The following is a 20,041-nucleotide window of genomic DNA, read 5'->3' as shown; positions in this document are numbered from 1 at the left end:
GAAATGCATTTCCGCAAGAGGCTGGTTTACGAGGCTAGTTTAAACTCTATATGAATATTTATTCGTTTTCAACTATACCATATTGACATTGATATGTATGTGTATGTACAATATATATATATATATATATATATATATATATAGTATATATATATATATATCATAGCTGCTCTTTTTGCACAGTTTCAGTTGTAGCACATTTTAATTTTATTGCACTGTTTGTACAATGACAAAGCATTCATTTTTTTATTCATTAAAGCAGAAGTTAGCGATCCGGAGGTCTTGGCTAACTTCCTGTCAGCGGATGGAGTTAGCAGTCCCCGCCCTCGTCCCTACGTCACCACATTCACGCGCATCCCTTGGCTGCACACACAGAGAGGACCGCCCCTTTATGCCGTTCTCTCTCCTCATTGGATAAAGGTTGTAGGATACAAGGAAAGTTTTCTCCTCGGCTTACAGCAGAGCAGAGTGACTGACAGACCCGTGTTTCAGACCAAACACTCTATATAAGTGATTGCTGTCGGAAGATAGAACTATTTAAGACTTATATTAACACAAACATTCTGCTTATTTCTGCTTTAATTCATTCATCATGGCATTTATGGTCGTCATCAGACAAGACAGAGCAATGAACAGCTGTGAGTGTGTGGGGAAAATGGCCCCCGTCTCCCGCCTGAGCCTTGAGCTTTAGAGGACACAGCTCCGTGTCCTGCACCTGCTGCTCAGCGCTGGTTAGAGGCTCTTCCATCAGCTCCCCATTTTGCAGAGGTTTTATTATAAACCAATGTTCCCTTTGTTCTTCACCTCATATCTCCTCTTAACTTCATCTGTTGTTTTTATTTTGCCAACTGTATTTACTTGACATGTGTCACAGATCTACCACTATTTACTCTCACAGATACTCTCCGATATGTATCTCATTAGCTGTAGTTCAGCAGTTTGTTTATTTGCCTGACTGACTTCATTAGATCGAATTTTATTTTGTGCATCCTGATTTCCGTCCAAACTCTCCATGGCAGAAACCACTCAAATACATTAAACCTTCAATTACATTTAATGTTTGAAATTTACATATTAAATTTACAGTAAATATCAGATACTTTTACATATGTTCAATTATATTTTGGGGAGGAGCCATGTAGGTATAATGGTATTAAAGCCACATGTTTCAAAATTCAGTGCCACAGAAGCACAGCCTGCAATGGAATAATGATAATAATAATAATGGCTTGGATTTATATAACGCTTTTCATGATACCCAAAAGCACTTTACAGAAACCATTATTCACTCATACCACATTCACACCGATGTGCTTGTTGTTGTTTTTCCGACAGTACAGACACTTTCTAAAAAAAAAAGCAGGGGCTTTTAATTCTTGTTTCGATTGTCGCGTAATCACATGATCTATTTATTATTATAATAGATTGATGTAATTTACAGTTTGAGGTTGTCATCTTGTGGGTAATTACTGCAAAAGGCAGTTGCTGTGTTAAAGCAGATGTAAGCTGAATATTTGTGTTAATATAAGTCTTAAATAGTTCTATCTTCCGACAGCAATCACTTCTATAGAGTGTTTGGTCTGAAACACGGGTCTGTCAGTCACTCTGCTCTGCTGTAAGCCGAGGAGAAAACTTTCCTTGTATCCTACAACCTTTATCCAATGAGGAGAGAGAACGGCATAAAGGGGCGGTCCTCTCTGTGTGTGCAGCCAAGGGATGTGCGTGAATGTGGTGACGTAGGGACGAGGGCGGGGACTGCTAACTCCATCGGCTGACAAGAAGAACAATTATTGGTGTTTTTCCCAGCCAAGCGGCACCTGTAGTTTTGAGTCTGTCCCTGGAAATAGGGGAGACCGGGGACAGTTGCAACAAGTCTTATTTCTCCAATCAGAAACATGCCAGAGTGATGACACTCACACTGCACATGCACAGTTAGACCCTCTGCCCACCAAGAATAGAGAAGACATATTCAGCATCTGCTCCAACTTGCGCTGAGACAACGTTGTTTTAGAGGTATGAAAGTAGGTTTTTTTTGTGAGCTGTATTTTTGTCATACTACTGTCATGACCTTTTGTATGAATTAATCCAAACCTGCCTAGTTTGAATCACTGTTTTGTTGACTATCAACAGACATGGTCAGCATGTGCCAATGTCATTGTGTCTAGCTAGTACATAATGTTTTGTCATGGTTGATAGGGTGGGGAACTGCCATTTGAATATGGAAGCACAAATGCAAATGCAAATGCAATAGACATATCTATTTTATTACTCATGATGAACAAAACAGCCAATTATATTAAACCATGAGAGACTAATGCTAAAGATAAACAAAAATAATTCCCCAAATAATCTTGTTCTAGGGACAAAAGTAGCCACATATATTTCCCTATGAAAAAATGAATTTATTTGATGTCATACAGTGAATAAATCATCCAAACGTAGATGTCAACATCACAAAGTGCAGTATGTGAATGGCTTTATAACTCACAAAGGTTTAAGTCACTTCACTGTCACGTCTCATCTATGTGCAGCACACATGGAGTTATCGATGAGGCAGCGGCTTCTACCTCTCTCTGTCTGCAGAGAATGTGCATGGTGTAACCACTTGATAGATTGAAAACACAGATAGATAGAAACACTCTACCATACCCATCACAAATATTTATAATATATATGAATCAAATGATTATTGTATGGATGTCTGTTTCTATGTTTTGTATGATTGTATGATATGGTCTACATGCACGCCCATGTATGAGACAGTCGGGGTCTGTCCTGCAGAGTGTGCAGAGGGTGCCATAGTGTAGAGTAATGTGTGCTAATGTGGCAATCTTATAACTTTATGCTCCATCTATGAGAACAAATTCCAGCTTTATCTCTGTGGAAACATTTCATACTCAATGAGTTTATTGTATGACTGTGTTGGCATGGTCACTGGATAATTGAACTGAATATTGAAATAAAGCAGTGTATATCAAACTTCCACAGTACTGTCATAAATACAAGTCAGGATTTCACTTGTACACCCCACCAACAAACTTGCAAAGATTACTTACCAGTCAAAGTATGGCAAATTATACCAAATACCAGGCAAATTATTTGGATTCATATCTATCTCTACCTCCATCTCTATCTGCTCACAACACTCCATCTATATCTCCTTCTGATGTTCTCCTTAGGACCTATAGATAGCTTTCACAAAACAGACTCTGGCTTCCTCTCGGTGTACCTGCACAATATATGTTTTTGGCTAAGGTGAAGGGAGGGGTCACAGAATCCAGCCTATTAGTGATATAACACTCAGTGCCAGTCTGCTCTGCAAGCGTCCATCCTGGCAGATGGAGGCTCAGTGTAATGAGCCCACTCAAGGTGTGACAAATAGCTGTTTGTCCAGCTGAAGGACGAACACACGATGACACAGCTGATCTGCTTCATCCATACAAACTTCCACCGAAAGTTCACCTGTATCACAGATGAGTAGACCTGTGGCACACGTCAAACTGTAATTTAACTTTAAAAATGATGATGAATTACATCATAAAGGGGTAACCATTAGGAATGTCTGTGGCCTTTCTATATGTCAGAATGTTTGACCTGTTTCACTGCTCCTACAATAGCCTGTTAACACACTGTTTAACTGAAGTTAGAAAGTATAATAGCACCAAGTTACACTGCAGGCTACTTGGTCTAATGAAAACAGTTGGTATGTATTCAAAAGAGCATTTCTACAGTTCTGATATTACTACACTTGTTCAGGTACTACAAAAAAAAAAATCTGTACAAATATTTGGGTAGCAAATGTTCGTCCCTATACAACAACTTTTAAAATTAGGTCTGCAAATCTGACATTGCTTTACCTGACTTGGTATTACAGTACAGTAACAGTGGGTTGTGGGTCGATGGGTTAAATATAATTTCTTATAAGTCCTTACATCTGTCACTCTACATTTGTTTTAAAGGCTGTGTTTAGTGTCTTGACCAGTGGTGACAGGTAAACTGAACCAGCGATACGGTCAAACCTCATAAAAGATCAACTGTTCCGAACAGTTGATCTATTATGAGGTTTGACCGTATCTCTGGTTCAGTTTTCATACCAGTAAGTTAACGCAGCAACACTATGGGAAAGTGTACTTAGTATCCACTTTTCTGCTGAGGTTACATGATATGAATCTAAAAACGATTAAATAGATTAAAAACAGTGTAAGACATTGTCGTCAAATATGAGGTAATGAGCCGGTATACCAAATTCTACTCACTTGAGGATGAAACACACTTTACAGGCATTGCAACCTCAATGGAACAAGACACCACACATCCACTTATCACCCAGCTCACCCCACTCCCCTCAGGACACAGATACAGAGCACTGAGGTGCAGAAGGGCTCGCTTTGGGAGAGGCTGATCTCTGCTGTTGTGGCGCTCCTGAGCTAAAGGCTCTGTGGTGGACATGGACATTGTCTGTGGAATGGAGACGGTCCTGTGAAAAAAAAATCCTCAAGGGGTCAATAAAGTAAGTCTAAGTCACAAATAAGGTCCTGTAGAACAATATGCAATCCATTGTGATTTATTGACAGTATTGTCAAACAACACACTGCAAAAACTCCAAATCTTTCCAAGAATATTTGTCTTCTTTCTTGTCAAAATGTCTTATTTCTAGTCAAAATGAATCTCTTTCCACTTAAAATAAGACTCATTTTCACAAAAACTCTGCCAGTGAAAGCAAGTTTTTTGTGCTTGTAGTAAGGAAGAAAAACTCCACTATCAGACTTTTCTACTTCAAGTGAATGCTGGAAAGAAGTAAAAAGTGTCTAAAAACAAGCTATTTTTTATGTGATGAGTCTTATGAAGTATAAGGAGATTAGTTTTGACTAGGAATAAGACTAAGATTCTTGGCAAGATATTTGAGTTTTTGCAGTGCATTGATGAATCTCTCTCTCTCTCTCTGTGCTATGCTGTGACACCACTGTAGACTGGTAGTAGTGGGGAGGTCATGGTACGGACTCCGAGTTACAGGTCACAGATTGTTTCCCCAACCTGCCTCATTATCTGACTTTCTTATTTTTCACTGACAAACAGTTAATTAGTTGAGTTTTACGGGAAAACATGCCTGGAACCAGGGACAACACAAATCTGACAAGATGCTGGCATGGATGATAGCAAAGGTCACAAAGCCAACTCAGGTTAATGTTGGTGGTGTTATATTCCAGCATATTACAGAGAAAATAAGTGCTGCACTGCAATCAAGCAGTAACCACACTGATCAATAACATTTCCCAGTGGGGGATTAATAAAGTATGTACAGTATAGAGTCTGAACAACAACGTTAAAAGAATGAAAGAAATCAACTTTCTCTATTCTTGATGAAATCCCCTCACATGATGCATGGACAACATCATCTTAGATTAGGATTACAATGGGAAGATAATACCTGGGAATACCTGGAACTGAATGCCGCACTATACCACATACTAACCAGTGACAACCTAATGATACACATCTGGCCCACATCTGGCCAACACGTTCATCTGTTTCACCCATGTGAAAAAATCTGCTTTTCTTTCCTGAACAAGGAATCAAGTCTCCAGTTTACTCCAAAGTCTAATATGATTTTCTTCACTAAACTCAAGGCTCACAAGTAAAGTTTTAGTCAAACTGTGTAAGCTACATCTGTAACCATGGCAATGGAAACAACTTGGGGACTTTATGACTTTACATTTACCAGTGTCTTGCAGGCCTTTAAGGAAAGCAGAAAAGAATGACTGTTAAGGAACAGCAAATACTGAATGTGAAGTCCCAGCCCCTTTCCCCAGACTGCTGTCTGAAGCTACGCCTTCACCTTTCTGCGGACATGGTTGTAGACACTCAATTGCATTGCCAGAGCTACATTGTCACCCATCAGACTGGAGTGTGGCTTTTCCGCCTTGTGCCCACAGACACATGTCGCTGTCTCACCGCTCATGGTACTGACACATGGCCTAATTAGATTAATCACGATGTCACTGTCCTGTCATGTTTCACTGAATCAACAAGCGGAAATGATCTACATGTTAACATACAGAGGTGGAGTCAAATGACCTGTCTCAACTCTGGGTTTTGTAAACAATATTAGGTTATTGGTAAAAACAAAACAAAACAAAAAGTAGTTAGTAGGGATATAAACAATTAGGCTAATCGACTGTCGGTTAATTGTCGGTAAGAATTTAATTGATTAAAGCAGAAGTTAGCGATCCGGTGGTTTTGTCTAACTTCCTGTCAGCAGATGGAGTTAGCAGTCCCCGCCCTCATCCCTACGTCACCACATTCACGCGCATCCCTTGGCTGCACACACAGAGAGGACCGCCCCTTTATGCCGTTCTCTCCCCTCATTGGATAAAGGTTGTAGGATACAAGGAAAGTTTTCTCCTCGGCTTACAGCAGAGCAGAGTGACTGACAGACCCGTGTTTCAGACCAAACACTCTATAGAAGTGATTGCTGTCGGAAGATAGAACTATTTAAGACTTATATTAACACAAACATTCTGTTTACTTCTGCTTTAAATTAAATCACTGGGCTCTATGTTCAGCTCCACTACTTCCTGAATTTAAGGCAGCTTTATTTCCTGTCTTACATTATTGGACAAACTGATTAATCCAGGCGTGTCTGACCATTGTGACTACTCCTGATTAATCCACATCCAATAATGTAAGACAGGAAATAAAGGAGCTGCCTTAAATTCAGGAAGTAGTGGAGCTGTGCAGAGAGCCCATTGCAGAATCGATCCTTTTTCAATGGGAGTTAAAAAAAAAAAAAAAAAATCATTTCATTTTCAACTTACTGTGACTTTAGGTAACCATGACTTTATTTTGCAATTAGATGTTACTGGTGTTCCACCAACAGTTTGTTTAGTTTGTGAGCCCTTTCTAGCTTCAATTAAGTTCATAATATCCTCATTTGATGATCACTATAGGACCGGTCAACTACTGAGCTGGTCACGCCTACGCGGAACATCAGCTGATAAGACACGTCAGAGCAACATCAGATGACCCATCTGAGGAAGACTGCAGATGACAGTCGAAACATGTCAGGGTAAAGCACACTTTTGTCTGACTAGAAGAACATTATATAGTAGTGACCTTTCCAGCTTATTTCAATTGGAATATGAGGCATTGAAAATATTATGGAATTGGAAAAACTCCAGCTTAAGCAGACAAATATCCACAATTAACGAAGAAGATGATTTGAGTATAAAGAGAACAAAAATATACTTGTTGAGTTTGGCTCATTGATACCATGACATTGCAACTTGGTAAGAGAGAGGGTCCACATCCCCATTGATTCTTTATCTCTGCTGAGGGATGGTTCTGCAAAGTAAAAATATAATTTCACTTAATAAGTTTTGTTTGGCAATAGAGGGAGGCACCACACCTCTGTGTGTTGGCTTCAGAACCAACATTAGAAGTCACCAGTCCAAAAGAAGAAGTTATAGCTGGACCAAGACTGACGCCGTCCTTTGGGATTGAAATAAATATTTCTATAAATGATTGCTGATCAAATGTTTCTAGGATATTCAGCAGCACTACTATTCACTACACTGAAATAGCATTAAAACACAGGCTGGGTTGGGCTAAAAATTCAGTCCAGATCTTACACACTGCACCTTTAAGGTAAGACTTGTTTTAATGTGTTTAAATGCACAGGCATTCAGAGATGAAGAAAACAAAACCAAAGGACTGTACTGCAGCAGTTGCACAGCAGCAAGATGAGATACGGCAGCATAGCAGCTTTCAGCATGATGTTATGAAGTTACTGAGGCTCGGCAGCTGCACTCAGCCCTTCTCAGTGCAGCTCATTCTACTTTGCAGCTTTTCCAGGAGGGAATTGATCGGATGCCTGATAGCTCTCTGGGTTTTACCCATTTCCCTACTTGGCCTAAACAAGATTAATGACCAACTCTGAGTTTGCTTTTAGAACTAAGCAATGCAATTACAGTATTCACTTCCAATTGTGGCATACGTGAGAACTGTTAGTTACAGAGGTAGGCAGTTTTATAATGCAGTTTGGGATTTATATTTCTCTTGTGCCATTGAATGTGTCAGAAATGGAGTTCTAAAAGCTCCACTGCAGCCGCTGTGCATTATGGACACTGTTTAGCCCATACAGGGATGTGTAGCCCCAGGATGTGTCCACCTGAGACCTTCACACCCCTAGGACTTGTACATAGGAAAGATTGTGGCTGACCCTTCCCAACCCAGACACTAATTGTCTGAGTCACTCTTCTATGGCAGGAGCCTGCAGTCCTGATGGACCAAAACAGACACTGTCTGTCACTATCACTATCTCTGAGCTTTCAATTCAACTGAAGACTCACAGAACATCAGCACCACCAGAGGGAGTACCGCCTACTACCGTAAATGACATTAAGATCTTTGAAAGCCATTGTGTAGAACGTTTTCAACTGGCATCTACACTAGTCCTCAGTTTACCAGTCTGGTACGGACAAGTTTGGAAATGCTGCTGGACCTGGAGCATATCCTTGTCTGATGCTTCCATCATTTGACCCTTTTCTGAATGAAATATGTCACTCTGAGTCTATAATAAGACTACATTAATGGGTGATGGTATCAATGACTGACCATCATCAGAATACTGGCTGATAGCTTCAGCTTTGTAGATGTCAAGACTATACTTAACTTGTTTGTCTGTTCATGTTGTAGCTTATTGTTGATTATAGGTTTGAATTCAACAGTTTTACATATAGGAGAGACCAGGGCATCCTATCACACTTTTTGCTTTCACAACAATTTCGTAGTCTTGGAACATCACAGTCACTGAATGATCACTTCAATGGACTCACTGCTTTATTTATTTATTAATATTTATTTTGCATTATTTAGTACAGTTTTTAATGCTGTTCATTATCACTGTGAACTGAAACAGCTATCATGACTTTCATAAATCAGTTGACCTTGGTTGGTTACACTTTTTATGATCTTTTATGAAGTTACAGTTGATTACAAGCTGAAGAACACAATTTACTTTTCTGAGTGAATTTGACTCATAATTATCAACTGGTGGCACACTGTAGTAGTAAGGTCATTGCTTTGCATTACTACACAGGTGGCAGCAATGCACTTAACTGTGTGTGTAACTTACAGTAGGCCTATGTGCCAGAAAGAAGAACAGCAGCTCACAGTGTGTGTCTGTACATGGGCAGAAGCCAGTGTTAAGCACTTTTCTATGCTGCAGTGGTTGTATATTGGCGCCAGCTGAAGCTGAAAATAGAAAAGAGCCCGGTCAGATTTTGACCATTTCATGGAGTGTAAAGAACATTAATAGGTGATCACGCAAACACAGTTGTGTGGCAGCATGACACATGGAACAAAGGCAGCATTAAACACACAGTGCTGACTGTCCTACTTTCAGACCACATTTGTAAAGCCAAAACGTCTATTCCTCAAGTTCATGCTACAGTTATTTCAGTTAGTACTGGTAAAGTTGCATTATTTATGTGATGCAAGTCAGCTACAGTAGGCCTACATAATTATTTGAGAGTAAGAGCATTTTACATTTACAGGAAGAAATGAAACGCCCTATTTCCTTAATCTACATTTACTAATGAACTTTGAAGTTTAAATTGGAAAAGAAATATACTATTAATTTGAACAATATATTAAGTAAATCTAAACTAAACTGTTTTACTTAAATGCTTGATGATAGAGCTACATTGTACATTGAATAACAACAACATTGTGATGGATACCGGCAACATGATGAAGTTCAATTTATTGTACACAAACAACAAGTTGCTTATATATATATATATATATATACACCTGGGATTGCGACCAATTTCGTTGTGCTTGCGCAATGACAACAGTAAAGTCTAAGTCAAAGATATATATATATATATATGTACCACATGTATGTGTGAGTGCAGCCCATGTGTGAGTGCAGCCCTGACACATGTACACACACACACACAAACCCTGTATGTACTGTATAGGACCATTAGTGCATGTTCACCGCTGTAAATTAGCTGGTATGTGCAACACCAGTTGCACAGTGCACTTTCTTGCAGTCAGAATCATCATCAGGTCAAACAAAATTAAAAATCTTCCCACACAGCAGACTTAGGTGATGCAGCTGCTGACTCCTGTAACTCTGGACCTCCTTGGTCTTTTGGTCCTGACCTCCTGCTGCACTCCGCATTGAAGCCCTCGGCCTCAGGGCAAAATGAAAAAACTTCTCTGGGTTAGCTACTCTGCTGAACAACACACAGATGCCTAAGTGACTTCAACAGGACAGATTTCTTCATGAACCGTTCCTCACCTTAGCCAGGGTGTCATTATGGACCTCATCCACTCATTTGGTGCTGGACAAACTGCTTTCATCTCCTCAAAACCAAGAATATCCTCTCCCAGACAATGCACCCCATGCAATCAGGTGACACAGCAGTGTAACTTGGCTCAGCATTTTGTATAAGATTGTTGTTCTTCATTAGTTAGGGTCTGGGCAGCTAAGCTGCCGGGACACTATTGTATTCCTAGGAATTCTTCTTCTTCTCCTTCTTTCTTCTTCTTCGGAGGAAATCATACTTCCCATGGGCGAAAACTCACCAAACTCCATCCAGAAATGTCTGACCCCATGTCAGATTTACTCAACTCCAAGGACATGTAAGCGTTTAAATTTAAAAACTTAAAAAATTCCTACCAAACCAACGGTAGGCTACATGCTACAGTTTTGCAACTTTCACTAAAATATAGCCCCAATACTGCTGAAACTTTTGTCCACTTGAACTCAGCAGCAGCAGCAACAGCAGCAGCACAACAGCAGCAGCAGCAGCAACAGCAGCAGCAGCAGCAGCAGCAGCAGCAGCAGCAGCAGCAGCAGCAGCAACAGCAGCAGCAGCAGCAGCAGCAGCAGCAACAGCAACAGCAGCAGCAGCAGCAGCAGCAGCAGCAACAGCAGCAACAGCAGCAGCAGCAGCAACAGCAGCAGCAGCAGCAGCAGCAGCAGCAACAGCAGCAACAGCAGCAGCAGCAGCAGCAGCAACAGCAACAGCAGCAGCAGCAGCAACAGCAGCAGCAGCAGCAACAGCAGCAACAGCAGCAGCAGCAGCAACAGCAGCAGCAGCAGCAACAGCAGCAACAGCAGCAGCAGCAGCAGCAGCAACAGCAGCAGCAGCAGCAACAGCAGCAACAGCAGCAGCAGCAGCAGCAGCAGCAGCAACAGCAGCAGCAGCAGCAACAGCAACAGCAGCAGCAGCAGCAGCAACAGCAGCAGCAGCAACAGCAGCAGCAACAGCAACAGCAGCAGCAGCAGCAGCAGCAGCAGCAGCAGCAGCAGCAGCAACAGCAGCAGCAGCAGCAACAGCAGCAGCAACAGCAGCAACAGCAGCAACAGCAGCAGCAGCAGCAGCAGCAGCAGCAACAACAGCAGCAGCAGCAGCAGCAGCAGCAGCAACAACAGCAGCAGCAGCAGCAGCAGCAGCAGCAACAACAGCAGCAGCAGCAGCAGCAGCAGCAGCAGCAGCAGCAGCAGCAGCAGCGTCCAGAGTTTACCTGAAACAACGTCATTGAGGCAAGTCCGGTCACATCCGCGTGTGTTGAGGGAACGCGAGAGCGCGCACCAGGCAAATTCAATACAGGACTGTTTAGGCTGTAAAAATGTCCTAAATGACGTTGTTTTGGGTAAACTCTGGACTACATCCCTTCAGGACACTTTAATTGCAGTGGACGAGCCGTATGGAGCAAGATTACAAGGTTTTATGTAGTTTTATGGACGTTTTTGGGTCGGGCGCTATTAATCTAATATAAAGTTTTTGTTGGACTACGAACCTGCCTCCCGGGTCTCCAGATGCACTTTGAGGAATAAAAAACTACTCTGTATTCATCAGCATGAGGGTGAGTCACTAAAGACTGAATTTCATTTTTTGGTGAACTATTCCTTTAAGTAAATCAGGTATCTGGAACACAAAAAAGATTGCATTATTCTGGAAAAGATTTTGTGACCTACACTAAATCAAGGGCTCATATGAAGTCAGTTATGAAGTAATCTTTTCTGTTCTCAAGTGCAAATGCACCACAATAAATAGGCATTAGTAATAATAACAAATCTATTCTATTCCACTTAACTTCTTTAAGACGATCAGTTTGCATGCTTTTTCTAGGTAAACTTAACTTATTAGATTTTACAGGGCATTTGTGGTAACACAATTTTACATCTCCATATAATTTATGTGTCTTTTTATTGCCATCACTGAGGCTATTTATGAGAGAGATAGGGTAACAAAACGCAGTGTACCCAATTCAAACAAGAGACCGAAGGAACAAGACAGACTCAAGTCATCAGCTCAGAGCCTGAGGCACCGATGAAGATAAGACCCACACAAAAACATTTCCTGGAATATTATTTTCAGATTCACTCAACTTCAGGGAGTTTCAAGGATGCATAGAAGTCATAAAAACAGTTGAGTGTGGTCTGTATCTGGTTCCTGGTGGCAGACAGAGTGTGGTGTGTGACGGATGAATAGCGTTGGATCAATATGATGCTCAGGTTTCAGTAGACCTGAGTAGCCACTGGGGACCGAGGGTGAGGAAAGGCTGGGCTATCGACTGGCGACTGCCTCTTACCTTGATGATGGCCTCCAGCTCGTCTGGGGTCACGCACGGATGCTTCTGCAGGAAGGCTGCCTTCTCCGCTGTGATGGCGATCTTCTGGTTGTTTTCAAAAGGCTGCTCCAACGCCTGGAACACCAGGCCTCCCGCCACCAGATAGGCCACCACCACCACAAACACAGCCAGCACCGTCTTCAGCTTCATCATGGTGAAGGTAGCTGAGCCGTCGGCCACCGCGTCTATGCTGGCCACCATGCTGGCGGGGCGGGAGGAAACAGAGAGCCGTGGCACGGTGCAGCCCATCGGGTTCTGCATCGTGGCCACGCTGGCCTGGACCAGGCTGGACTGAAGCATGCCTGGCTGCACCTTCTTCGGGAGAACCAGACTGGTCTGAACTGCCACTGAAACAAAAGACAAATAAAAAAACTACTGAAACGTCAAAGTGATATGTCGTTGTTCCCTGAATACTCTGATATGTAACAGGGGAACGGAAGAACCAAGACCTCATTTTACTCTCCGCATAGGATTTATCTTACACAGTTTATCTTACACTAAAAGCGAACTAAACATAGTGTTGTTAATGGATGCTTGACAATGAGTGGTCTGCATCTGTAGCTATTTAATACGTTTGGGACATTTAGGACTACAGTACTGTGCAAAAGTTTTAGGCAGGTGTGAAAAAATGCTGTTAAGTCAGAATGCTTATCCATCATGCACCATCAGTGAGGCGTCTGATTGGACCCAAATTTATTCACAACAACTCCAAACATTCAGCCAGTGTCATTTAGAATCATCATCAGAATAAATAAGAACAACAAGTCCTGGGCCCCACGGAGCCCTGAGCTCAACATCATCCAGTCTGTCTGGGATTATATGTAGAGACGGAACGATCTGAGGAGCTCCAAGATATTTGGAAAAAAAAACCGGCCCAGGTCCTTCAAAAACTGTGTGCAGGTGTACCTATCTAGAATAATTGATGCTGTTTTGAAGGCAAAGGGTTGTCACACCAAATATGATTTGATTTAGGATTCTCGTCTCTTAATTCAATGAATTTTCTTAATTGATGAAAAAAAAATTAACACTTCCATCTTTAAAAGCATTCAGCTTTTTTTCCCCACACGTGCCTAAAACTTTTGCACAGTACTGTACATTATATAATAATTTATTATTTTCAGCAAAATCCCCCCGAACATCGAGATATTACTTTTTGTCAATGTCGCGCAGCCCTAAGCAGCATGTAAAACAACAGTTATAATTTATCACAATGGGCTTTATGCACACCAATTGATTAATCCAGGTGTGTTTGACCTCACAACAATGGTCAAGCACACCTGGATTAATCAGTTGGTCCAATAATGTAAAACAGGAAATAAAGGAGCTGCCTTATTTCAGGAAGTAGTGGAGCTGTGCATAAAGCCCATTCGGTGAATAACCTATGTCTGGTTTATTTTGAATTTTCTTCAGTTTAGTACATTTATCCTGTGAGAGGCCACGCCCACATTATTCAATCAATTTCATGTGCAAATCCATGCCACAATTTGTGTGATATCAATTTTTTTGTGTCTGTGGCATCCCCTAGTGGCAGATTAGAATCTAATATAATTTGGTACCCTTTGAGTGATAAGATGGAATGGTTGGTGCAATGGTTGGTGTCGATGCATATTATCATTTTCATCACAAATATATGTTTTGACAGCTAGCTACCAAAAATGGTATCCTTGCATTCCTTGCATGCAGATCCTTTGAGAGCTTGCATGTTGATAAATTCTATCTGCAAAGTTTTGTGCAGATTGGAGTGAATGTCTTATAGGAGTTTGAAAAATAGGTTTGGCATTAATTGCAGTTCAGGGAGAACAGCCCCAACTGAAACTAGTTAAACTGTCTCTGTGATGAAGATCGAGGGATTTTAATAGACAGTTATTTATTTGACTGTATGGTGATGGAGGATGTATAGTGTGTGAAACTGTTGAGCTGTGTAAAATTCTCTGTTATTGTAAATACAATCAGTGATAAAATAACAAAATTGCACAAATGTACATTTCATCATCTGTTACATCATTACCTAGTGTTATAATCAGTGTACCACCCTCAGTAACACTGGGGTGTCTCACAAGAACCAGTCGACTGCTTTGATTTATGTAACCAATCAGCCATAATGTGTAGCTGTCCATCACAGTGCTCACGTGTAGGTGCAATGATGAACGACACGCGTCATAAATCACAGGTCTTCTAGTGTGAGGAGAGGAAAGAAAAGGCTGTCACGTCGCTATAGTAGCCTATAGAAGGTCATGAACACATGAAGCGCCTGGTCGGTCGGTACCGCCCGGTAAACAAGTGTTGATGCAGACGCTGCTGAGCTGAGGGAGGAAGAGGACGTGACACACATGCAGGATTTGGGGGCTGGATGAGGTAATGTTCCAGACCCTGTGTAGCTCCATCTCCCCTTTGCATCACAGGGAAGCTGCTGCCTTACAGCCTCTATTGACACCTCGTTCTACTGAATCATCACCGCATCAACACATGCCCCCCTCGTGCTCTGATGCAGCTGCAGTAAACTTCAGCGTGCACTGGCTTCCCCACTGCCTTCTGTATTTCTCAGGGAAGTCTAACATATCGTGGTCAATATGAATGTTTAATTTGGGAAGTCTCCTAGAGCTGCTGGAAGATACAGACTCAGAGCAGGTAGACTGTTTATCCTACAGGAACTGTTTCAGAGTGCAGCATTTCATTTAAAATAACATACGCAGTAGGCTAATAACCATTTGATGTTAAAATAAATTGTTGTCACAACCAATATGTCATCAGAAAATAGAATTAGTCTTGAGTGTAACTGCAGCATGTAAGAGACTGGTGGTCTAACCTGGTGCAGGGTTCGTGTTCCCTGGTTTTCGGGGGTTCTCAGTCGGGAATTTCATCTTGATTGTGTGGTTCTTGTTGCTGCTGCAGAGGGGAATGATAGTCTGTTGTCTCTCAGGGTCCTGTCGGTCGGTTCGGTCGAATTTTCACACCAACAGAAGGCGGAGGACAGCGGGGAGTTTACACCATCATCCGCGCCGTGCGCTTCTGCTGGCAGGTTGCAGCTCCGTCTCCTCACCCACGGCGGTGTTCAAGAGCGCACACCCACTGCTGCTCGTCTCGTCGCATCTGCATCGTGTGTAGTCGTTAACAACACCGTGGGCGCGCGTGCCGGGAGACGTTGCCGTTTAAGAGTCTAACACTTACATTGTGCCAGGTGAATGTTCTGTTGTGTGATTACGTCCAGATACAGCGGATCAGCATCCCTCCTCTCCCGTCACAGCGCTGCTGCTTCTGCTTCTGCTCTCGGTCTCCGCTGCGGCGCACCTTCTTGGTCGTGTTGTGCAGAGTTCTGCTGCCCGCCGAGAAATGCATCCCTGTCGCGGGAACGCGCACAGTTACCACAGACACTGTGATGAAGCAAACGTGAAGCAAACAGTGCAACGCTTTTTGATGGTTTTATATGTTACCATATGTCTAGTTAGTTTACGGTTATTAGCGGCACGCTTCATTTGCACATTTTAGGCAGCTTCCCGTTTCTGGCCAGAGTGTTTTTTTTTTGTTTTTTTTGGCACAATTCATTTTTATTCTCAATTAGCCTACTGTAAGATTTCCAAATGCGGGCCACTGAATTCTGGTCAGTAGCCTATTTTTGATGGAATAAAGAATGCTGATGATGGCAAGGCAAGCCCATTTTGCCCATTTGGTGCACATTTCTCACTTTATTTGTTTGGCTTGCCCATAGTAGCCTGCAGAAATCACCTGTGAATTGACAACCTAACACATTTTGGTTTGGGCTGAATAATTAAAAAATATATAGGCTAGGGATTAATCATAACCAAAATACACCTCTCTGTGACCACTGAACAGCAATTGCCACACTTAGGGTTCTTACACAGTTGGACCCAGAAGTGGAAACGTTACAACTAACTAACTATCTAATTTCATAAAATTCTCTCTATATCAATTCTGTACTGACACACACACAAACAGTGTCCATTCTTCCACTTTGTGCCCTTTTGTCTGTTTTTTTTCTTTGGCGTGTGTGTAAAGGCCTGATCAAAGTCTCTGTAACATCATCATCTCAGCAGGTGACAAGCCTGTTGTTGTATGCGGCGTGATGCGATAACTGAACAGAAATCTTGACAGTGTGTCACCTTTTATTTTCTTCATCCCCTCCTTGAAGGTTTGGACCGCCCTCTCGGCCCGACCATTGGAGGAAGGGTGGAAAGGTGCTGACCTCACATGATCAATGCCATTTTGTTTCATGAAAGTTTCAAATTCAGCACTGGTGAAACATGTTCCATTGTCTGAGACTAACATTTTAGGCAGACCAAACACACTAAAACTCTGTCGCAGTTTCTCAATTGTAGCCTGTGATGTAGCCGATTTCACAGGGTAAATGTCCATCCACTTAGAATGAGCATCAACAATGAGCAGAAACATTCCCCAAGGAACGGCCCTGTGTAGTCCACATGGATCCTGGACCATGGCGACTCCATCCACTCCCAGGGGTGTGATGGTGCAGTGGGTGGTGACTTGTGGTGTTTTTGACACTCACATGACTGCACTTCTCTCTCTATGTTCTCATCCATACCTGGCCACCATACATATGACCTCACCAGTCGCCAAGCCTTTCATTTCTGACATACCTGTATGAGTCTGGTGCAGGAGTTTCAGTATTTTGTCTCTGCCTTTGGTGGGGATAATTACTACAACTACTATACTACACTCATCCCTCACACTCAGTTCCATTTTCCTTTGTTGATATGGCTTGAAGCGAACCTCTGTCTGTGCAGGCCAGCCTTTTAAAGGGATAGTTCACCCAAAATTCAAATTTAACTCATTATCTACTCACCATCATGTCGACTAATTGCTGTGAGAATTTTCAGAGTCCTCCGTTCCTTCTCTGAGTTACGGGGGGGTCCGCGCAGCAGTATTTGTCAATATAATGGTTGTCAATGGATACCAACTTTCTTCGTCCAAAAAGACACACCAAAAAACATCCAAATACCTCCATAGTGCTCGTCTGTAATGTCCCTCTTGTATTGAAGCCCCGACATGAGAAATTGTTCCGAAAAAAAATTAAATAAGTCTATGTTTTAAGCTTGTTTGTAGCGGAAGCTCCCAGTGTCTCATTTCACTGCTCTTCCTGTGTCTTTGGACTGACCGGCGGAACAATTTCTCATGTCGGGGCTTCAATACAAGAGGGACATTACAGACGAGCACTATGGAGGTATTTGGATGTTTTTTGGTGTGTCTTTTTGGACGAAGAAAGTTGGTATCCATTGACAACCATTATATGGACAGATACTGCTGCGCGGACCCCCTCGTAACTCAGAGAAGGGACGGAGGACTCTGAAAATTCTCACAGCTCTTAGTCGACATGAGGGTGAGTAGATAATGAGTGAAATTTGAATTTTGGGTGAACTATCCCTTTTAGGTGTATTCATGGACTTGAGACAAGATGACATCCTTAGCTGTCCAGCGTTTGATTTGTGTGGTGTCAACCAGTGTGTCATCCAGTACATCCATCATCAAAACCCCCAAATCCCATCCTCGTCACCAAAAAGATGTTGCATCTTAATAATAAAAGAACGAATGTCCACACAGCAGGAATATAGTTCAGCAGGTTTTTTATTGGACCAAAAACAGCATGGCAGGATGACAACAACATGGACCCCACTTCCGGTTACACTTCTTCTACCTTCAACAACAACCTTGACCTCTGCTAATCCACATACGCCCCCTACTGGTACTACAGCCTCAAAAACTGTGAACTGTATGTAAACTACCTGTAACTGGAACTGTTACTCTGTGAGGAACAAACAATAATTTTCCTACTATACCACAACAACCAATCACACAAGCAGGTCCATGTTGAGGACAGAGAGCTCTGAGGTTGAAGTCCTATAATAATGAAATGCACAGTGAGAATGTGACAGGTCAGTGCAGCTGTAGTAGAGGAAACTCCACTGGTCTCAGCTCCACTGCAACGAGTCCTTTTTTCTTTTTTAAATTTAGCCTTGGTAGCTCCCTGCTAAAATACCAGAGGACATGTGGATCCGGTGTATTTAAGCTTTTTTTTACTAATAACCTAATATTGTTTACAAAACCCTGTTGAGACAGGTCATTTGACTCCACCTCTGTATGTTAACATGTAGATCATTTCCGCTTGTTGATTCAGTGAAACATGACAGGACAGTGACATCGTGATTAATCTAATTAGGCCATGTGTCAGTACCATGAGCGGTGAGGCAGCGGCATGTGTCTGTGGGCCCGGCCCACTGCTCACGTATATAGGCCTACTGGCACCATAGTTACACATCTGGATTGTTCCCATGGGACTCTTCATCACAGGGTAGCTCCATCCACACTGTACCAGCATTGAGAGTAAAGAGATAAATGATAGGGAATTGGAAGTAGCATCATGATTATAGTTAAGTGGGTGTTTTACCACAAACGCCCCCAACCCTTTTAAACCATATACTTGGTGCAGCGACAACCTTTTCCACTGGTAGGCTAAGATACCAAAAAATACATTGGATGACTCTCAAAGTCTGATTGCAGTCTGTGAGAAAATGCGTTTCCATGAGAACAGCATTTCCATTGTCAGCTCATTTCAGAGATAAGGTGAATTACCGGGAGTTAGATCTGACTCCTGAAACAGAGGTGCATTGCTGGTAGGCTACTAGTAGTTTATGAGTATTTCTTAGCCTTGTGTGTCCTGAAGATTTGACTTCTCAGACTTATAAAATGTCAGTTTAGTTCAGTTCATGTTCAGTTAAAAAAAAAATCCTAAATAGAATTATGATAACTGAGAAGTGTTTAAAGGAATAGTTTGCCAAAAAATGAAATTCAGTCATTATTGACTCGCCCTCATGCTGATGAATACTGGAAACTCCTCATATGAGAGTCAATAGCGCCCGACACAAAAAGTTGCATAAAACTACACAAAAACCTTGTAATATTCCTCCATACTGCTCGTCTGCTGCAATCCAAGTGTCCTGAAGGAATATAGTCCAGAGTTTACTCGAAACAACGTAATTTAGGACATTTTTACAGCCTAAACAGTTCTGTATTGCACGCTGATGTTCACGTGCGTGAATGTGAGAGCGCGCCCCAGGCAAATTCAATACAGTACAATTCAATACTACATTTTTGGAGGACTATTCCTTTAAGGTGGTTTTTCAATTTGTTATCATAGTTTTGTTACATGGAAGTTTGAATAGACCTACCCTGATTAAACAGTACTGACATCATTTTCTATTCGCTACAGAGGTGTTGCCTATAGTTTTCCAAATGTATTACCTCATCTAATAAGAAGGTTTGATGTATTTGTAATTTCATTGTCATTCATTCATTGAAATGAATATCTATCAGTACTTTTGTGATATTTGTAAAAAAAAAAAAAAAAAGAAAAGAAAAG

At 41.8% G+C, this 20,041-nt stretch overlaps 1 protein-coding gene across 1 annotated transcript in view; it reads right to left on the bottom strand.

Annotated features, from left to right (window-relative positions):
• The window catches only part of kcnk10a (potassium channel, subfamily K, member 10a), a 22,563-nt gene extending 6,950 nt beyond the window's left edge, over positions 1-15,613 (bottom strand). Inside the window, exons 1-2 of the mRNA XM_085771020.1 lie at positions 15,458-15,613; positions 12,613-12,998 (exon numbers count right to left, since the gene is read on the bottom strand). Coding sequence (XP_085627146.1) covers positions 12,613-12,998; positions 15,458-15,512 — 441 coding nt within the window. The 5' untranslated portion in view covers positions 15,513-15,613. The remainder of the gene's footprint in view (positions 1-12,612; positions 12,999-15,457) is intronic.
• Positions 15,614-20,041: the final 4,428 nt, after the last annotated feature.

The sequence above is a fragment of the Trachurus japonicus genome, chromosome 24 (genome assembly GCF_045865225.1).
Source record: "Trachurus japonicus isolate A0001 chromosome 24, Traja_1.0".
NCBI lineage: Eukaryota > Metazoa > Chordata > Actinopteri > Carangiformes > Carangidae > Trachurus > Trachurus japonicus.
Note: the sequence above shows the minus strand (reverse complement) of the source record. Positions and strands in the feature narration are given on the sequence as shown.